This window comes from Hemicordylus capensis, chromosome 3 (genome assembly GCF_027244095.1).
Source record: "Hemicordylus capensis ecotype Gifberg chromosome 3, rHemCap1.1.pri, whole genome shotgun sequence".
NCBI classification, from domain to species: Eukaryota; Metazoa; Chordata; class Lepidosauria; order Squamata; family Cordylidae; genus Hemicordylus; species Hemicordylus capensis.
The window spans coordinates 232702486-232717732 of record NC_069659.1 but is presented as its reverse complement, the minus strand read 5'-3'; the positions used below and the strand labels follow the sequence as shown (position 1 = coordinate 232717732).

At 42.6% G+C, this 15247-nt stretch overlaps 1 protein-coding gene and 1 long non-coding RNA gene across 3 annotated transcripts in view; one reads left to right on the top strand and one right to left on the bottom strand.

Moving 5' to 3' along the window:
* LOC128348948 (prosaposin-like) overlaps positions 1-15247 on the bottom strand; it is a 62137-nt gene that overhangs the window by 30924 nt on the left and 15966 nt on the right. Inside the window, exons 2-4 of the mRNA XM_053304739.1 lie at positions 4806-4939; positions 2493-2567; positions 89-214 (exon numbers count right to left, since the gene is read on the bottom strand). Coding sequence (XP_053160714.1) covers positions 89-214; positions 2493-2567; positions 4806-4939 — 335 coding nt within the window. The remainder of the gene's footprint in view (positions 1-88; positions 215-2492; positions 2568-4805; positions 4940-15247) is intronic.
* LOC128348949 (uncharacterized) overlaps positions 3073-15247 on the top strand; it is a 28128-nt gene continuing 15953 nt past the window's right edge. Inside the window, exon 1 of one of the 2 annotated variants that reach the window (XR_008318445.1) lies at positions 3073-3393. This is a non-coding gene — a long non-coding RNA (uncharacterized LOC128348949). The remainder of the gene's footprint in view (positions 3394-15247) is intronic. The other variant, XR_008318446.1, reaches the window with a different exon arrangement.

Below are 15247 nucleotides of genomic sequence, written 5' to 3'. Positions count from 1 at the left end.
CACAGAGAAGGATGCGCCTATGTAAGCCACAGTCAAAAGTGATAATACCAGCAATACCCCCGACTCAAAGTCTTTCTAGTCAATTTACCTGCACTTGCTTTCCAAGCTGTGTTAGAATTATAACTCCAGTGTCCACCATCTTCTTGCATTTGACTAACCAGTCCTGAAAAGGAAGATAATCGCATCCCTTCTCCAAAAATTTACTGATTATTTCCTAAGAAACAGAGAACATAATCAATTGTTTTGTTCAGAACTAATCTCCATAATTTGCTAATCCTCATAACTTTAGGGTGAGGGGATGAAAATTTGTGAAAACTGAGTTGGGGGGGACTTAGTTTGAACTAAGTCATGGCAAATTCAGCAGCACATAGAATGTGGCATCTTAGCAGAGATCTGAAAACGTAAAACATCCAAGATCACCTCAGAGCCAAGAAAGTCAGGAGCCTTCCATCCCAGGGCTTTTTAAAAAATGTGCAACCAGATACAGAATGTGCAATTCAAATTTTAAAAGTGCAATTCTAAAATTACATTTGTGCAGTTCAAAAATTCAAGACATGCAAAAGTTGTATTATGTTAAATGATGTAAAAAAACTGACTGAAAACAATGAAGAAAGTCAAGTGAGTGTTTGAGCTCTTTTAGAACCTAGGCCACAATCAAGCATACCCAATTCTTCTCCCCCTACCAAAGACACATCATGAAGACACCACTGCTATTCCCCACGAAGTCCTCCCCCCAAAAATAAGACATGCTTCTGTAACAGTACCGCCGAATTCCCAGAACAGAGGATTTCCTCCCATTCTGTGAATGTCATGGAATGTGGCGAATGTGGCAACAAAGAATGTGTTGCACAGGCAAGGAAAATGCACAGCCTGGTGTGTTTTTTAGCAGCGCATGCTACGTATGTGAATTACACTTGCATACGAGTTCTGAATTCACCAGTTCACATACTCACATACCAGTTCTGAATTTTTCTTTTAAAAGCTATGCTCCATCCTTTAGTAAATAAGTAACAGACCCTTGATGGACTCATATATTCAAACAGTAATTAAAAAACTGGTAAAATAAATAATAAATAAAAGTTAAAAAACTGGTGTTGAGAGTTGCAAGTGTTTGGACCATATCCTGCAGCTGTGCATTTTAACAACAGTTTGATTGACAGACATTAACAAGCAATATCTCTCTTGCCATGAAAATCTTCACCAGGAGCTTTTTCACATAGGGCTTTATTTTGCATCTCCTCTGGAATGGAAGGTGTGTGTTCACATATCAGCCAGATTTACCCCGCAAGTCCCTGAGAGCTATCAGGGAGCACTTCACACACGATTCGGGGTTTTCATTGTGCATTAGAGTGTAGACCAATTTATATCTGGGGTAAAAAAATCCACTTTGTTCATTGGTTTTGGGGGGCAACTTTGAACTTGCAGTAAAGCCTCACAGTAAACTTGCAGTAACGTCTGCTGTATGAAAATGCTCCTGGGAGTTATTTGCACTTGGCTACAGGCTTTGGGGTAAACGTTGATTGAAGCCACTTCAAAGGGCACTCGCGGCATTGAGGGAAGCAGCCCCTCCCCTCTATTCTCAGTTTTCTTTTGAAACAAATCCACATGGCATGCTCCATGTTTTCCTTCTAGCCAATGGTGGGGTGGGGGCAGAGGTCCTGCAGAGATAGATCTATATTTCTGAATAGAGCATGCCTCTTATCATGCTTATGGTTGTACATCAGCGCCTCTCCCATTTTTTCTGGCATTTTCAGAAAAAGTAGCTTAAAACCAGCATTTTAAAACCTGGACATACATCAAGATAAGCTAGAATGCGCATCACAAAGCCCGGTTTGTGTGTGGAATGAGTCCAAAAATTTCGAAGGAACTTCGAGTTAAGTTTGACTAGTGTGAGAACAGGCACACACTCTCTTCTGAAAGAGATTTGGTACAGAAACTGTGTGTAAAGCCTCCTGGAGATTTTACAGACAGGGCTTTTTCCCTGAATCCACTCCTGATTGGAGTGTGCCCGTCCACATATTCACTGGATTTAACCCGACCTCCCTGTGGGCTATCAGGGACCAGGACAGACAGGGCTTTGTTTTCCCCAAAGGGAGGCTGCTAATTCTGGCTTAGCTCAAGGTATGTCCGACTTAAAATAATCTTCTATTTCCAGCAGCTTTTAGAAAAAACCCTAGATGTTTCTGCTAAGCTCCAACGCTTGTCTTTGACGTGCGTAGGGAAGCAGCCAAGGTCTATGTGAATGCTCCACCTAATTCCCTGGATTAAACTGTCTCGAATCTGCTGTGAAGTAGATTCGCTCCTCGGATACTCCACAGCATAAAGCCCTGTCTGTAAAACGTCCTGCTGATTTCTGCAAATAAACCTGCTGTTAAAGGCTCACAAGCAAACCAGGCTGGCTTTCTTTCTGGTCAGTAAACAACCTGTGTGCCCAGTCATTCATCAAATGGGATGTGGGGAGGGAAGTCTAGAAACTTCTACAGTTTACTTACATCTGTGGAATTGTCTTGCATGACCTTTGCCATCATTACCACCATTAGTTTACACATAGCACATTTGAAGGTCTTCTGAGGAAAAGAAGAGCAGAGTTACTTGTGGGAGTTGTACATGTTAGCATGTATATGAAAAAAGACCTTCAGTTTACTGTTTCTTTTTATTCATTTATTTTATTAAAACATTTATATCCTGTGTGATTATTTTCCAATATGCTTGATTTCCAAATAAGATCTTGACTGTAAACCCACATAAAGGTATCCTGCCCAGAACCCACTGAACCCCAACCACATGTGTCTCTGCTGCCACCAACCATGTAGTTCAGAATAACTAAAACTTTACAAACCTTACTAGCATATGGTTTTGGATTTATTTATTTATTTATTTATTTATTTAGCACATTTTTATACCGCCCTAACCCAAGGTCTCATTTAGGCACAGAAGAATCAACTAGGAACTCAGTAATGTTTAACACACACAAATTATTGTTGTCTGATAATTAAAACTCAGTGGTTTCTTTTTATTCAGCTGTTATACAGATATTGAGTACTGAGGCTGATGTTATTAAAGATTGTGGCTGTAAAATAAGGCTTCATTCATTCTCCTAATGTTTATGACAGTCACCCTGCCAATCTCTACCCCAGTGATGACCCACAACAAGTAGGCAAATAGATGTTTTGTGCCTTTAAGGGATCAAGCCTCTGTTGCTACTACAAAGGTTGCTGCCATAGCTATGTGTTTGGAATATTCCTCTTGCTGTTGCTAGGCAGACTGTGCTTCTGTTAAACTGATCGTTCCTATACTCTCACTTGATGATTCCTAAAGAACCTCCATCTTCACTTCTGGTCCTTCTTGCCTTACCAGCTCCCAATTTCCAGTGCTGAGGGACACACCCAGCAGGTGGGTATCTGATGCAGACAGTCTTTTCTGGCAGTGTTATATGAATACAAATGTGACGAATATTTATATTCCGCTTTTCAACAAAAATTCCCAAAGCTGTTTACATAGATATCAACTAATATCAACTAGATATCAACTAGATAAATAAATAAAATGACTCACTGTCCCCAAATGGCTCACAATCTAAAAAAAAAAAAAACAGAACGTAGACACCAGCAACAGCCACTGGAGGGATGCTATGCTGGGATGGATAGGGACCAGTTGCTCTCCCCCTGCTCAATAAAGAGAATCACCACCTTTAAAAGGTGCCTCTTTTGTTCAGATAGCGGAGAGTGCTCCACTCTCAGGAAACCCCTCTGAAGACTGCTGCAGGTCACCAGTCTGCCTTTAGCAGCTTCTCCTTTAGCAATTTCTGCTTCTGCTTGGCCTTTCCACCTTCCACCTGAAGATCATCTTCCTTCTCTGCTGTCTTCTTCCATCAACTGATACCACCAACCGACTCTCAGAGCCTTGGCTAGACTTTTGACCAATCCAGAATGAATCTCTAGCTGCTCCAGATGACCAATAAGTTTTGAGTAATTTTAATATATCTTGGCTTCCCTCTTGTTGGCCTGTCATTGGTGGCTGATGGTGGGGTTGCCATGGATGTGAGGGATGTGGTTGACAGGGCTGTGCTGTCCCTGCATGGTTTTTCCCTTCTCCCATTTTATGCTGGATTAGTATCTCAACTACATGAATCTGATATTAGGCCAGGGTGAATGAGATGCATTCATACATTCCCTTTAGTGAGGACCCTGGAAGCCACACCACATTGCCTTGGGAACTCCTTGCCCCAGATGTGTGAGGGAAGATTTTGATTACTCAGCAAAACTGCTAACTTTAAAATAAAATATTGGTGCCTGAGGATAGAGCCTAGATTGAATTCAACAGGCAGATCCTAGAAAAAAAGGGCAAGCCTGCTCAACTTAGGCCTCCAGCTGATTTTGGACTACAGCTCCCATAATCCTCAAACTCAGTGGCCAATAGCAAGGGATTATGGGAGTTGTAGGCCAACATCTGCAGGAAGGCCAGAGTTGAGCAGCCCCGGTCTAGGGGAAGGGTCCTGCCCAGAGGTTAAAGTGTATAACAAAAAATTATTGCATTAGGGAAAGACCTGGCCTTGCCCCTTGTGTTTTTTTAGCCATCCTCTCAAAGAAAAACAAAATGGTTTTTTTTCCTGGTCAAGTGACAACTCTTATTATGCCATTGCAAGCAAAATGTGGCCGATGCATGCCCTAGGCATCCAATTATTATTATTTATTCACATGTTTCTGGGCAGAATTCTGATGATCCACAGCTGAAATGAAGCCATAGCTGGAGGAGCACTTATGATGGGGGTTAGCAAAGCGTCTGCCTGGAACAGATATACTCACCACTTGGGTGTTAAGACCCATCATTTGCTGACAGTAATCCAAGGCCCCACACTTCACTGCAGTTGGGAAATCCTGACACCATGATTCTGGGCCCTCCTGGCACTCTTTCTGCCAGGACAGAGGACTTGCAGCAGCTGCCAACAGGACAAAAAGGAAGCATACACTTAAGCAATACAGTAGATTGTTTTCAACTGTAATGAAAGTAAGTTCTGTTCCCCAGCATGGAATCCATTTCTGTTTAAGTCATTTTGATCTTGTTTTGAACTAGAAGCAGGCTGATTGACATAGCCCCTCTGCTGTATTCTACCTAGTTATCTTGTTGTTGGGAAGTTTGTCCCAGTGGGGATCCTGTAGAGAGTGTGTGTGCCGGGGGGGGTGGGGTCAGAAAGGAAAAGGGAGAGAAAGGAGAAGAAGAAAATGGAGTTGTTGCTGAATAAACCCTTAGTTAATCTACTTAGGTTTTCTTTGTTTGTTTAAGCTAAGCAGTTATAAAACAGGCTTATATACTGCCTGACTTTAAATTGCACAAGCACAGCCATGCAACACGATTTCCTTTATTTTCAGTGCCCCACTGCTGTTTTAGACCCACGCAGCAGTGCAGGTGATGCTGAACTCCTAGCGTTTTGCTGTGCAGTATGTGAGCCAGTTTGGATTTAGGGCTGTAGATTTAGGATGTAGGCTGGAAGCCAGTTTAGAAATGATGGAAGGAATGGTATCTCTGGAGAAGTATCTGAGCTGCAGATGTCCATCTGTAAAATGGAAACAATAGTGATGTGCTGCATGGTTCAATATTGGGGCAAACCTGATACAGACTGAAAAGCACAGACGTGCCAAACAAATTTTCTGTGCACACACAATTTTATACTGCATTTCTGCAAATCCTTGGGTTCTAGCACAGCTAGGCCATCCTCTTGTACTAGTGCAACTTTTCTCATTTTGCATGTGGTTCACTGCTCTAGATGTTGGCCAGTATTTTTTTGTCTTGCAATATGAAACAGGACAGCCAGGCATCCAAATGTCAAGCAGGGTAGGGGATCAGAATCTTATTCCAGATTGTTCAATGTACAATAAATACCACACTCCGGTCTTGTTCACATAATGGCCAGTTCAGACATAACACCAAAGTACATGAATGAGCTGCAGGCAGACTTGTACAGTCCCTCCCTTCACGTTTATAAGCAAACCATAGTTTTACTAGGGCAGGACCAGTTTAAAAAGAGAGAGGCAGCCCTCCTGTTAAAAAGCACAGCATCATGTGCAGAATCAACAGCCCATATCTTTCACAGATAATTGTTGTACATGGAAACCACCCTGTCGACCTAATGAAAATATAAAGCTGACTGCACTGGAGTCCCCATTGTATACGTTGTGGTAAATGTGGCCAACTTGTTATAACCATTTCAGGTCACTAAGGAACAAATCTGAAGATAGGAGACCCCTTACTGAAACGCACAAGTCCTACACCTTACCATTCTAACCAAATCATAGTCCCTCTGTAGCCTTCTAAAAACAGGAGCTCAGAGGCCATCACAAAAGGAAGGGGACTGAGCCCGCTCTGGCTGCCCCTCCAATCAGAGGTGCACCTAGGTAATTTTGGAGACTGGACCTAAAGGCCTTTGGAGTCCCCCCCCCCTAAGTTAAACATCATTTTTTAACATGTAGGTTCTTGAGGGCACAAACCACACTACCCAGGACAGATTAAAGATTATTTGGGGGGCTCCAGGGGGTGTAAGAGCACCTCTGCCTCCAATAATTCAAGCACTACCAACTATATTTATTTCCAGGTTCACAAGGAACTGAAACTCAACCAGTGTGACTGGGTTCTTCAACCAGGAAGTTAAGTTAGCACAGATGTACACATATTTCTGTATTTGCATTGCAAGGGAGAAGTGAAAGTAGAAAACATCAGTTTCAACCCTTTCGCTCCCCTTTGAAATCAGCTTGGTCTACAGGGATAAACAAGTGGTACAGCTTATTATCCGATTGACATGAAAAGCTTCACCTACTGATTTCAGTAAATTAAAGAAGAATTGTACAAACCCTGGAAACAGACTATTGCCAGACTAGTCAGCTGGCAACCCTGAGAATCTCTGCTTTAGGAAACATTTTTCAGAAATGGTGGCAAAATCTCAGCGAGATCTAGGTAATTCTTTTCAGGATAACCCAGGAAGGCAGTACACAGTATGATGACTAGTCGGGCATGAAAATCTTTCTCTGTGGCTTAGGTCCTCTACCTAACCACCTTGCCCTCTGTCAAAAGACCCCTAAAAACTATTTACAAGGCAAGGCCCTTGCAGTCTTGTCCTTGATCTTTCTTTAGAAGTTTAAATAAATAAATAAAGGAAGGAAGGAAGGAAGGAAGGAAGGAAGGAAGGAAGGAAGGAAGGAAGAAGATTGTTGGGACCATGAAATTGAAAAAGTTGTAGAAAATGAATATGCAAAAAATATTATGGGACTTCTGACCATAAATAGACAAACATCTGCCACACAATACACCAGATATAACTGTAGTCGAGAAGAAAGAAAAACAAGTTAAAATAATCGACATAGCAATACCAGGGGATAGCAGAATAGAAGAAAAAGAAATAGAAAAAAATCACAAAATACAAAGATCTACAAATTGAAATTGAAAGGCTGTGGCATAAGATGACCCAAATCATCCCAGTGGTAACTGGCGGCCTAGGTGCAATTCCAAACAACTTGAAAAGCACCTCAACACCATAGGGGCCACAGAAACCACCATCAGCCAATTACAAAAAGCAACTTTACTGGGAACAGCCTATATTCTGCGACATTATCTATAACTAGTGAATTTCGGTCCGTTGAATAACGGGCGCTAGTAACGGCGCTCCTGGCCCCCCGCCACCATTTCCCCTCCCGCCACCGCCAGCCTGCATGCCCGCCCACCCTCCCAGCTGCTTTTTGAACCAACCCCCCCCCCACGATTAAGGGCCAAATCGGCCTATGCCCTTGCCCCCGCGGCCACTGCCGCCGCCCGCCCTCCCAGCTGCCGAGACCTCCACAGCCCCGGCCCACGTCCTTCGCTCGATCACAGTTCCTATTTAGAGAAGAAGAGAGGAGCTCGCAAGTAGAGCTCCTCTCTCTTTAAAGCCTCTTCCCGAACTGGCACTTTGGGCGCAAAGGACGCCTATTGCGTCCTTTGCGTCCATAGCGCCATTTCGGGCACTGACTTTGCACAGAGTGGAGCTCTGCATGCGAGCTCCTCTCTCCTTCTCTAAATAGAAACTGTGACTGAGCGAAGGACGTGGGCCCGGGGCTGTGGAGGTCTGGTGTGGGTAAGGAGCGGTCGGCGGCGGCAGCCGCGAGGGCAATTACATGGGCCAATTTGGCCCTTAATCTTCGGCAACATGGCCGCCCGTGTCTGGGTGGCCGTATCTTTTTAGGCAGTTCTGAGCATGCGCTCAGCGCATGCCCAGAACTGCCGAAAAAGACACGGGCGCACGGGATCACACACAGGGCTTTTATTATATAGGATAACAGCAACAACATTGATAATAAAATTCAGCCATCCCAGGTCTTTGGGAAGGACTCAATGTCTGGATAAAACAAACCAGTCAACACCTGTCTGACTGTGTAAATAAATAAATAAATAAATAAATAAATAAATAAAAATAATAAATATATGTTGTTGTTTTACTAAAATGGCTGGTTATTCTTTCTCCAATTCTGAAAGTTACCTTAAACATAAAACCAGGGCACTTTCCAGATTAGACACTACAACAGGGTCACGGCATATCTGCTAAGTGTGCTTCCGTACTTCCTGTGTTGTGACACTACAGTCCCTACGCTGTCAGCAGGGTGCCATTCACATTCGGATGCCTTGTTTTGGATTTAATTGCTGCGATACTGTGCTATAACATTGTATGTATGTCACAAAAAGGTTGCTGTATTTTCCTGTCGTCGGATTTTTTGATTCTGGGGATTGTTGTGAATATGATCCTGCCAAGCCGAAAGCATTTTACCATGGTTGTAGTGGGTAATCTGGAAATCTCCCAAATCAGGCAAGCTCTTGCTTTTATGCTTCAAGGCCCTCCCCTGCTCCTCCAAGTAAAGTGAAGCCTCTCAGTTATCACAAATGCATATTATTCTGGTTGGTGTCAGGAAGAATGGCTCATTGTTAGGAATTCACTTCTTCATGCAGTTTCACCCTGAGTGAGTTGAAGAATATTAACCCAGTAATTTCACATATTGACAAATGGGTTCCTGTGCTTACTTTTCATTACACTGTGGATATATTTTACATGTAAGGCATAAGAGCCCATCCTTTTCTGCTTGTGGGTTCAGATCAAAAGGTCAATCTTGTCCAGCATCTTGCTTCCCTGACACTGATCAACCAGAGGCCTCAGGAAAGTCCACAAATGGAGAGCTTGAAGACAATCGCCCCTTTTCTATGAATACGGAGAATATTTTTCTCTGTTGCCTCCCTCACTCCCACTCCACAACCGGTATTCAATGACATATTGCCTTTGAAGCTGGCCGTTTCATATGTTTAAAAGCCACGAACAGACCTTTTTTCCTCCTCTCATTTCTCTAATTCCCTTTGATAGCCAAGGGCCACCCCTACATTGTGGCAGCAAATTCCATTACATAAATAAATCCAAGAGGGGTATCCTATGTATGCCAACCTTAACTCCTTGGAGGAACAGTGGGGTATAAATGTGAACAGCAATTAAATATTGCTTGCTTTTACCTGTTCTTAACCTACTGCAACTTAATTTCAACCTAGTATGATGAGATGGAGGAAAACGTCTCTCTTTCCACTTTCTGCAGACTATGCCTAATTCTGGGACCACCAGAACTGTACACAGTATAGCAAATGTTGTGTCACAAAAGATTTGTATATGCATATTTCAGTACTAGAATTTTTATTTTCTAATCATTTTTAAAATAATTCCTAGCTTGGATTTTGCCTTCTTCACAGCTGCTGCGCACGGATGTTTTTGTTGAGCTATCCACCATTACCTCAGATGACTTTCCTGGTTAGACACTGAGAGTTCAGACCGCATCAGCGTCTTTGTGAAGTTAGGATATTTTGCCCCAATGTACATCACTTTACATTTACTTAAGGCAAAATCACATGTGCCATTTTTTTGGTCCATTCACCCACTTTGGAGAGATCCTTTTGGAACTCTTTGCGATCAGTTTTTATTTTCATTAGCCCAAGTACACAATCTCTACTGGATCACCTTCATCCATGTTTATCTAGACAGCTTTTCAACTGGTAATACTATCTAGCCTTTGAACAAGGACTAGATTTGGACTACTGATACAAGCAAATGTATGTGCAGATTCTGTACAGAACAACAAGGGGAGAATGGATTGCTCCCCCATGCAATTGGTACTCTGAACAAGGCTGATTTCTGCAAATCAAGCCGCTGTTCTCTGGCAGTCCTATCTAGATGTGCTTTATGCATCCCACAGCTCACAGAGCATGTAGATGACAGTTGGTGGATTTTTCACCCATATTAGCTCAAGGCTCAAGGGCTCAAGGTTGACTCAGCCTTCCATCCTTCCGAGGTCGGTAAAATGAGTACCCAGAATGTTGGGGGCAATATGCTAAATCATTGTAAACCGCTTAGAGAGCTTCAGCTATAAAGCGGAATATAAATGTAAGTGCTATTGCTAAGTGCTATTACAGTTTCCATCTATGATAGTCATTTTGCACATGAGCCTTTATTTGAGTCATGTGAGCAGGACAGGGTGACACGAGTTTCCTTTGTGCTCATGCATCTACCCAGAAACTTCACTGCATTGGTGCGATACGTTTATGCCCCACACACAACTTCACCAACCCAACAGCACAAAGTCAACTATGGACAGAGATGAGACAGCAGAGGAAGGAAAGAGAGCTGGTTAAATTCATTAGTATTGTCTACCATCCCAGGGTCCAGAGGTCGCTTTGAACTGGTTCAGTGTGGCAGAAAGACAATAGGAGTAATTCTTTTTTTCTTATAAACATGAGTTATTCTTTGAAAACACAACAGTACAATAAGGATGCAAGAATGTTTTTTAGTTGAGTCCAAGAATTTGCATGCAGAGAAGGGTTTCTCTTTTTCCTTTCCTTTTTTGTTTTACAAGTCCCCTGTATTTCAAAAGCAGCTTGCTATGTAGCACAGAAGTGAAGGGCTACACTGATGTGTGAAAAATATAGAGCTAGAGCTCCCTTGGGTGCCTGGAACTCATGCACTTCTTTGACTTTCAGCCTACCTTCAACACACAGCTCTGCAGGAGCACTGACTGGACAAACTGGAGAATAGATTAAACGCAGGGCCTATTGGTGTAGGGGGCAGGACCGAGGGCCATTTGGCCTGGGCCTCAAGCTCAAAGTGGACCTCACATTTAGACACTTGTTAATTTTTTGGCATGTGATAAGTTCTGCAACTTGGGTTTATGTGTCATTTTTAATAGCTGGGGGCCTCAAAAGCTGGAAGTGGCCAAGGCCTCTCTGTAGCTCTGAGTGGGCCTGATTAAACTTACCCCAGGAGTTGAGGGCCTCCAACAGGATTAGAGTTTGGTGTTTACACACCCGTTTGTGACTCCTTAGCAGAGCATCTCTTACAGAAGAGCTACTTAATATAGAAGGCAGAGCACCAGGGCTTCTCCCCCTCAACCACAGCCAACAAACCCTGTTACCACAGCTGCTACTCCACCCATCCCTCTTATTATTTATTTATCTATCTATCTATCTATTTATGCATTTATATACCCCCTTTCATTAAAAGACAACCCCAAGGCGGTTTACAAAAGTTAAAACATACAATAAAAAGACAATAAAAACATCAAGCTAAAAAGTATAAAAACATATAAAAACAGGCATAAAAACAATACAACCCTTGCTGCTGGATTAAGAAAGGGGGGTGCGTGGGTGGGTAGGAGGAATGGCAAATGATGTTTGGCAATTATTCATAGGGACCAGATATAGCCCTGAAGATTTTTATGTTATTTCAAATAACCCCTTTCCCCGTTAATTTAATTTTCACTCATTGCTGAGGTAAACAAAGTTTTGAATAGCTGACTTCAGGTCAGAAGTTTCAAAATATATAATTTTTATTAGAGACTGTTTAATATTTTAAACTGGGTAGAGGGCCGAGGAACTTGTTTCTGCTTCAGAGCAGTGGTGTAATGCTGCAAGGATGTTTTCCCTTCAGAGTCTCAGCAGGGACAAAAAGCCCTTGGCTTTCTACATGGAAATAATGTGCTATTCCAACCATAGATGACTATTCTTACTGTCTTAGGAACATAGGAAGCTGCTTTATATTGAATCAGACCATTGGTCCATCTAGCTCAGTATTGTCTATACCGGGCCTGCTCAACTTTGGCCCCACAGCTGTTTTTGGACTACAACTCCCATTATCCCCACCCACAGTGGCCAATAGCCAGGGATTATGAGAGCTGTAGGCCAACATCTGCAGAAGGGCCTAAGCTGAGCAGCCCTGGTCAACACTGACTAGCTGCAACAGCCTTTCTGTAGATGCTGCCAGGGACTCAACCTGGGACTGCCAGCATGCAAATCCAACAGTGGACTAGTGCCAGGACATTCTAAAATGAATGACATGGAATGCCCACGGAAATGCACTCGTTCCTTCCAAATGGCCATGGAATGCATTGAATTTTCAAATGGCAAACAGCCATTTGGAAGGAACCAATGCATTCCAGTGGGCATTCCCTGTCATTTATTCTAGTACATTCCCTAGAGTCACATGATCCTTGATTTCTTGTAACAGAACCACCCAGATTATTGCATCTCTCTAAGTGAGGGATAAGAACATAACATAAGAACAGCCCTGCTGGATCAGGCCCAGGCCCATCTAGTCCAGCATACTGTTTCACACAGTGGCCTACCAAATGCCTCTGGAAGCCACAGACAGGAGTTGAGGGCATGCCCTCTCTCCTGCTGTTACTCCCCTGCAACTGGTACTCAGAGGCATCCTGCCTTTGAGGCTGGAGGTGGCCCACAGGACCATGCTGACATGGAGAGCACCTGCACTTCTTAATTTGCAACTAAGAATTGCTTAAGAGGAAATGTTATCTGACTACTAATTATTTCAAATAAACATTTCCTGTTGCCTCAAGATTACCAAAGGTAGATCATTCACCATGTATGTCATTTGTCCTACATTGGTACAGAAAGTCAGTGCTAAACAATTTGATTAAATGGTTAGGGATGCCATTGTCAGAATTTCAGGCAGAGGGTATTAATTACAAAGCCTGGCATTTCAGCTGTACAATCTCCATTCATTTCAATGGGACTTCCGTGCAAGCCACCAAAGAGATGGAAGTGTTGCAATAGCAATGCAATAGTTCTTGGTCTCTAGTGAGAGCTGATCAATAAACAGTAGAGTAGAAACAAGATGTTGGAATTCAACAACTTTTCAACATTTGAATTTTAAACTAAAAATATGTGGTCACAATTTGAAATTATTTTCAAAGTAGACCTCAAACTGGGTTGGATTTGTCACGTATTTGAGGGATGCTTTCTGATTGGTTAACTAAATGAAATGCCAGGATTTACTAAATGCTATTGCGTGACAACTGCCCAATAGTGTTACATATTGGAACAAACAAGTGTATAGTCAGATATCACATAATAATCTTTAAAGCACTTTTAAAGTCAACTATTTAAAAAAATTATTCCGATATGTGACCCTATAGTAAATCTGGAGTGTTCCAAGTGCTTCATATACCTTATATTATGTTGGTATCCTTGGACCATCCCTGTAAGATAGGCCAATATTATGATTGCCATATTGTAGATGGGGGAAGGGACTGAGGCCATTCAATGATTGTATTCATGTATGGAGGTTTTAAGCTAGGCATTTGCAATCTGACAGTTTCTACTCTTGGCTACTTCACTACACCAGCTTCCTGGCAAACTGAGATGAAGGGCAGACTAATTGGAGTTTAGTATGATGCTGTGCTTAGAGTGTTGGACTGTGGAGACTTAGGGTAGGGTTCCAAATCAGAGCCCCACTCAACTCAAAACACACTGGGTGAATGTCAGCGTGCGTGTGTGCCCCTCTCTCTCTCTCTGACCTACCTCACAGGAGGGATTTATGTATGCTGTTAAAAGCTCCTTGATCAAAGGTTAGGATACAAATGACATCAGAACCACAAATAATTGGGAAGAATACTTAGGGAGGAGACACGTAAAGAATTAAATATTGGTTTGGTTCATATGGCAATAAAACCGGAGCTTAAAGATGGAGATTACATATTAAAAACCCTGGGCCACCCAGGGCCCCTTTAGATAAAATGTAAACTAGAAGTATGTAGTTTCCTGGGCCTTAACACCTGATGCAAAAAGATTTAATATTTTACATTTTAAAAAACAAACAAATAACTAGTTTTTCCCCTACTAGTGTTCTTGCTCAGTATAGCCTGGAACTGTGAGCAGGAAGAAGCACCATGACCAGACCATATTCATAACATACCCTGAAGAAAGCAAGACCATTAGTGAACTGCCCCAGCATGGGTGTGTTCTAAGGTGAACAAGGCCAGTTAGCATCTTTAATGCAATCCACCTCCTACACCAGGCCTGCTCAAAATTCAGCCCTCCTACAGATATTGGCCTACAACTCCCATCATCTCTGGCTATTGACAACTGTGGCTGGGGATTATTTATTTATCTATCAAATTTGTACACCGCACCAAACTTTCGTCTCTGGGTGGTTAACAACAGCAATAATTATGGGAGCTGTAGTCCAAAAACAGTGGGCGGCAAAGTTGAGCAGGCCTGTCCTATACCAAATGTACCCCTAGTTTAGTTCCGCTCACTTCAGAAGTAGCTTCTGTGGCTAAAGCTCAGCTGAGAGCTTATTTACATGAGCATTTTAGCAGTCAGTGGTGCTTCACTTCCTGCAGTATAGCAATCACTCAATACACTTTGAGCAATTTCAGTTCACTTCCATCCACATCTGTATAAATTCCCCTCGAGGTAATTGTGTAACCAGCAAAAGGCATAAACAGAAGTAGCAGGGAGAGGGAAACAGAAAAAAAATCAATCTAGAGATAGTTCACTTTACATCACAATCGTATACTATCTTAAAAGGAGCACCCATTTGAAGGACCTAGTACTGACCCTAGGAAGCCCTTCGTCAAGCTTTTCAGGCTCTGGTTATGTCTGGCTTCCCTTTAAAATGCAAACCATAAGCAGCAGCATTTGTAATTGGGACCAAACCTCTTTAATGCTTATTTCCTCTTTCCCCTGCCTGCATTCCCCTTTAATAGCCTCCAGTGCAAGATGAAGATGCAGCATTTCCAGGGATGTCATGCAACCATTGCGGAATGCAAAGGCATCAGCTCAAGCTGGTCTATCTGGTCTAACACACATATCAGATGTTGTGCTATGGGAACAATTCCAGTGAGATCTAGTGCAGGATTGAGAGGAGTGAATGTCTTCTGCAGAAGGGCCTTGTGTAAGC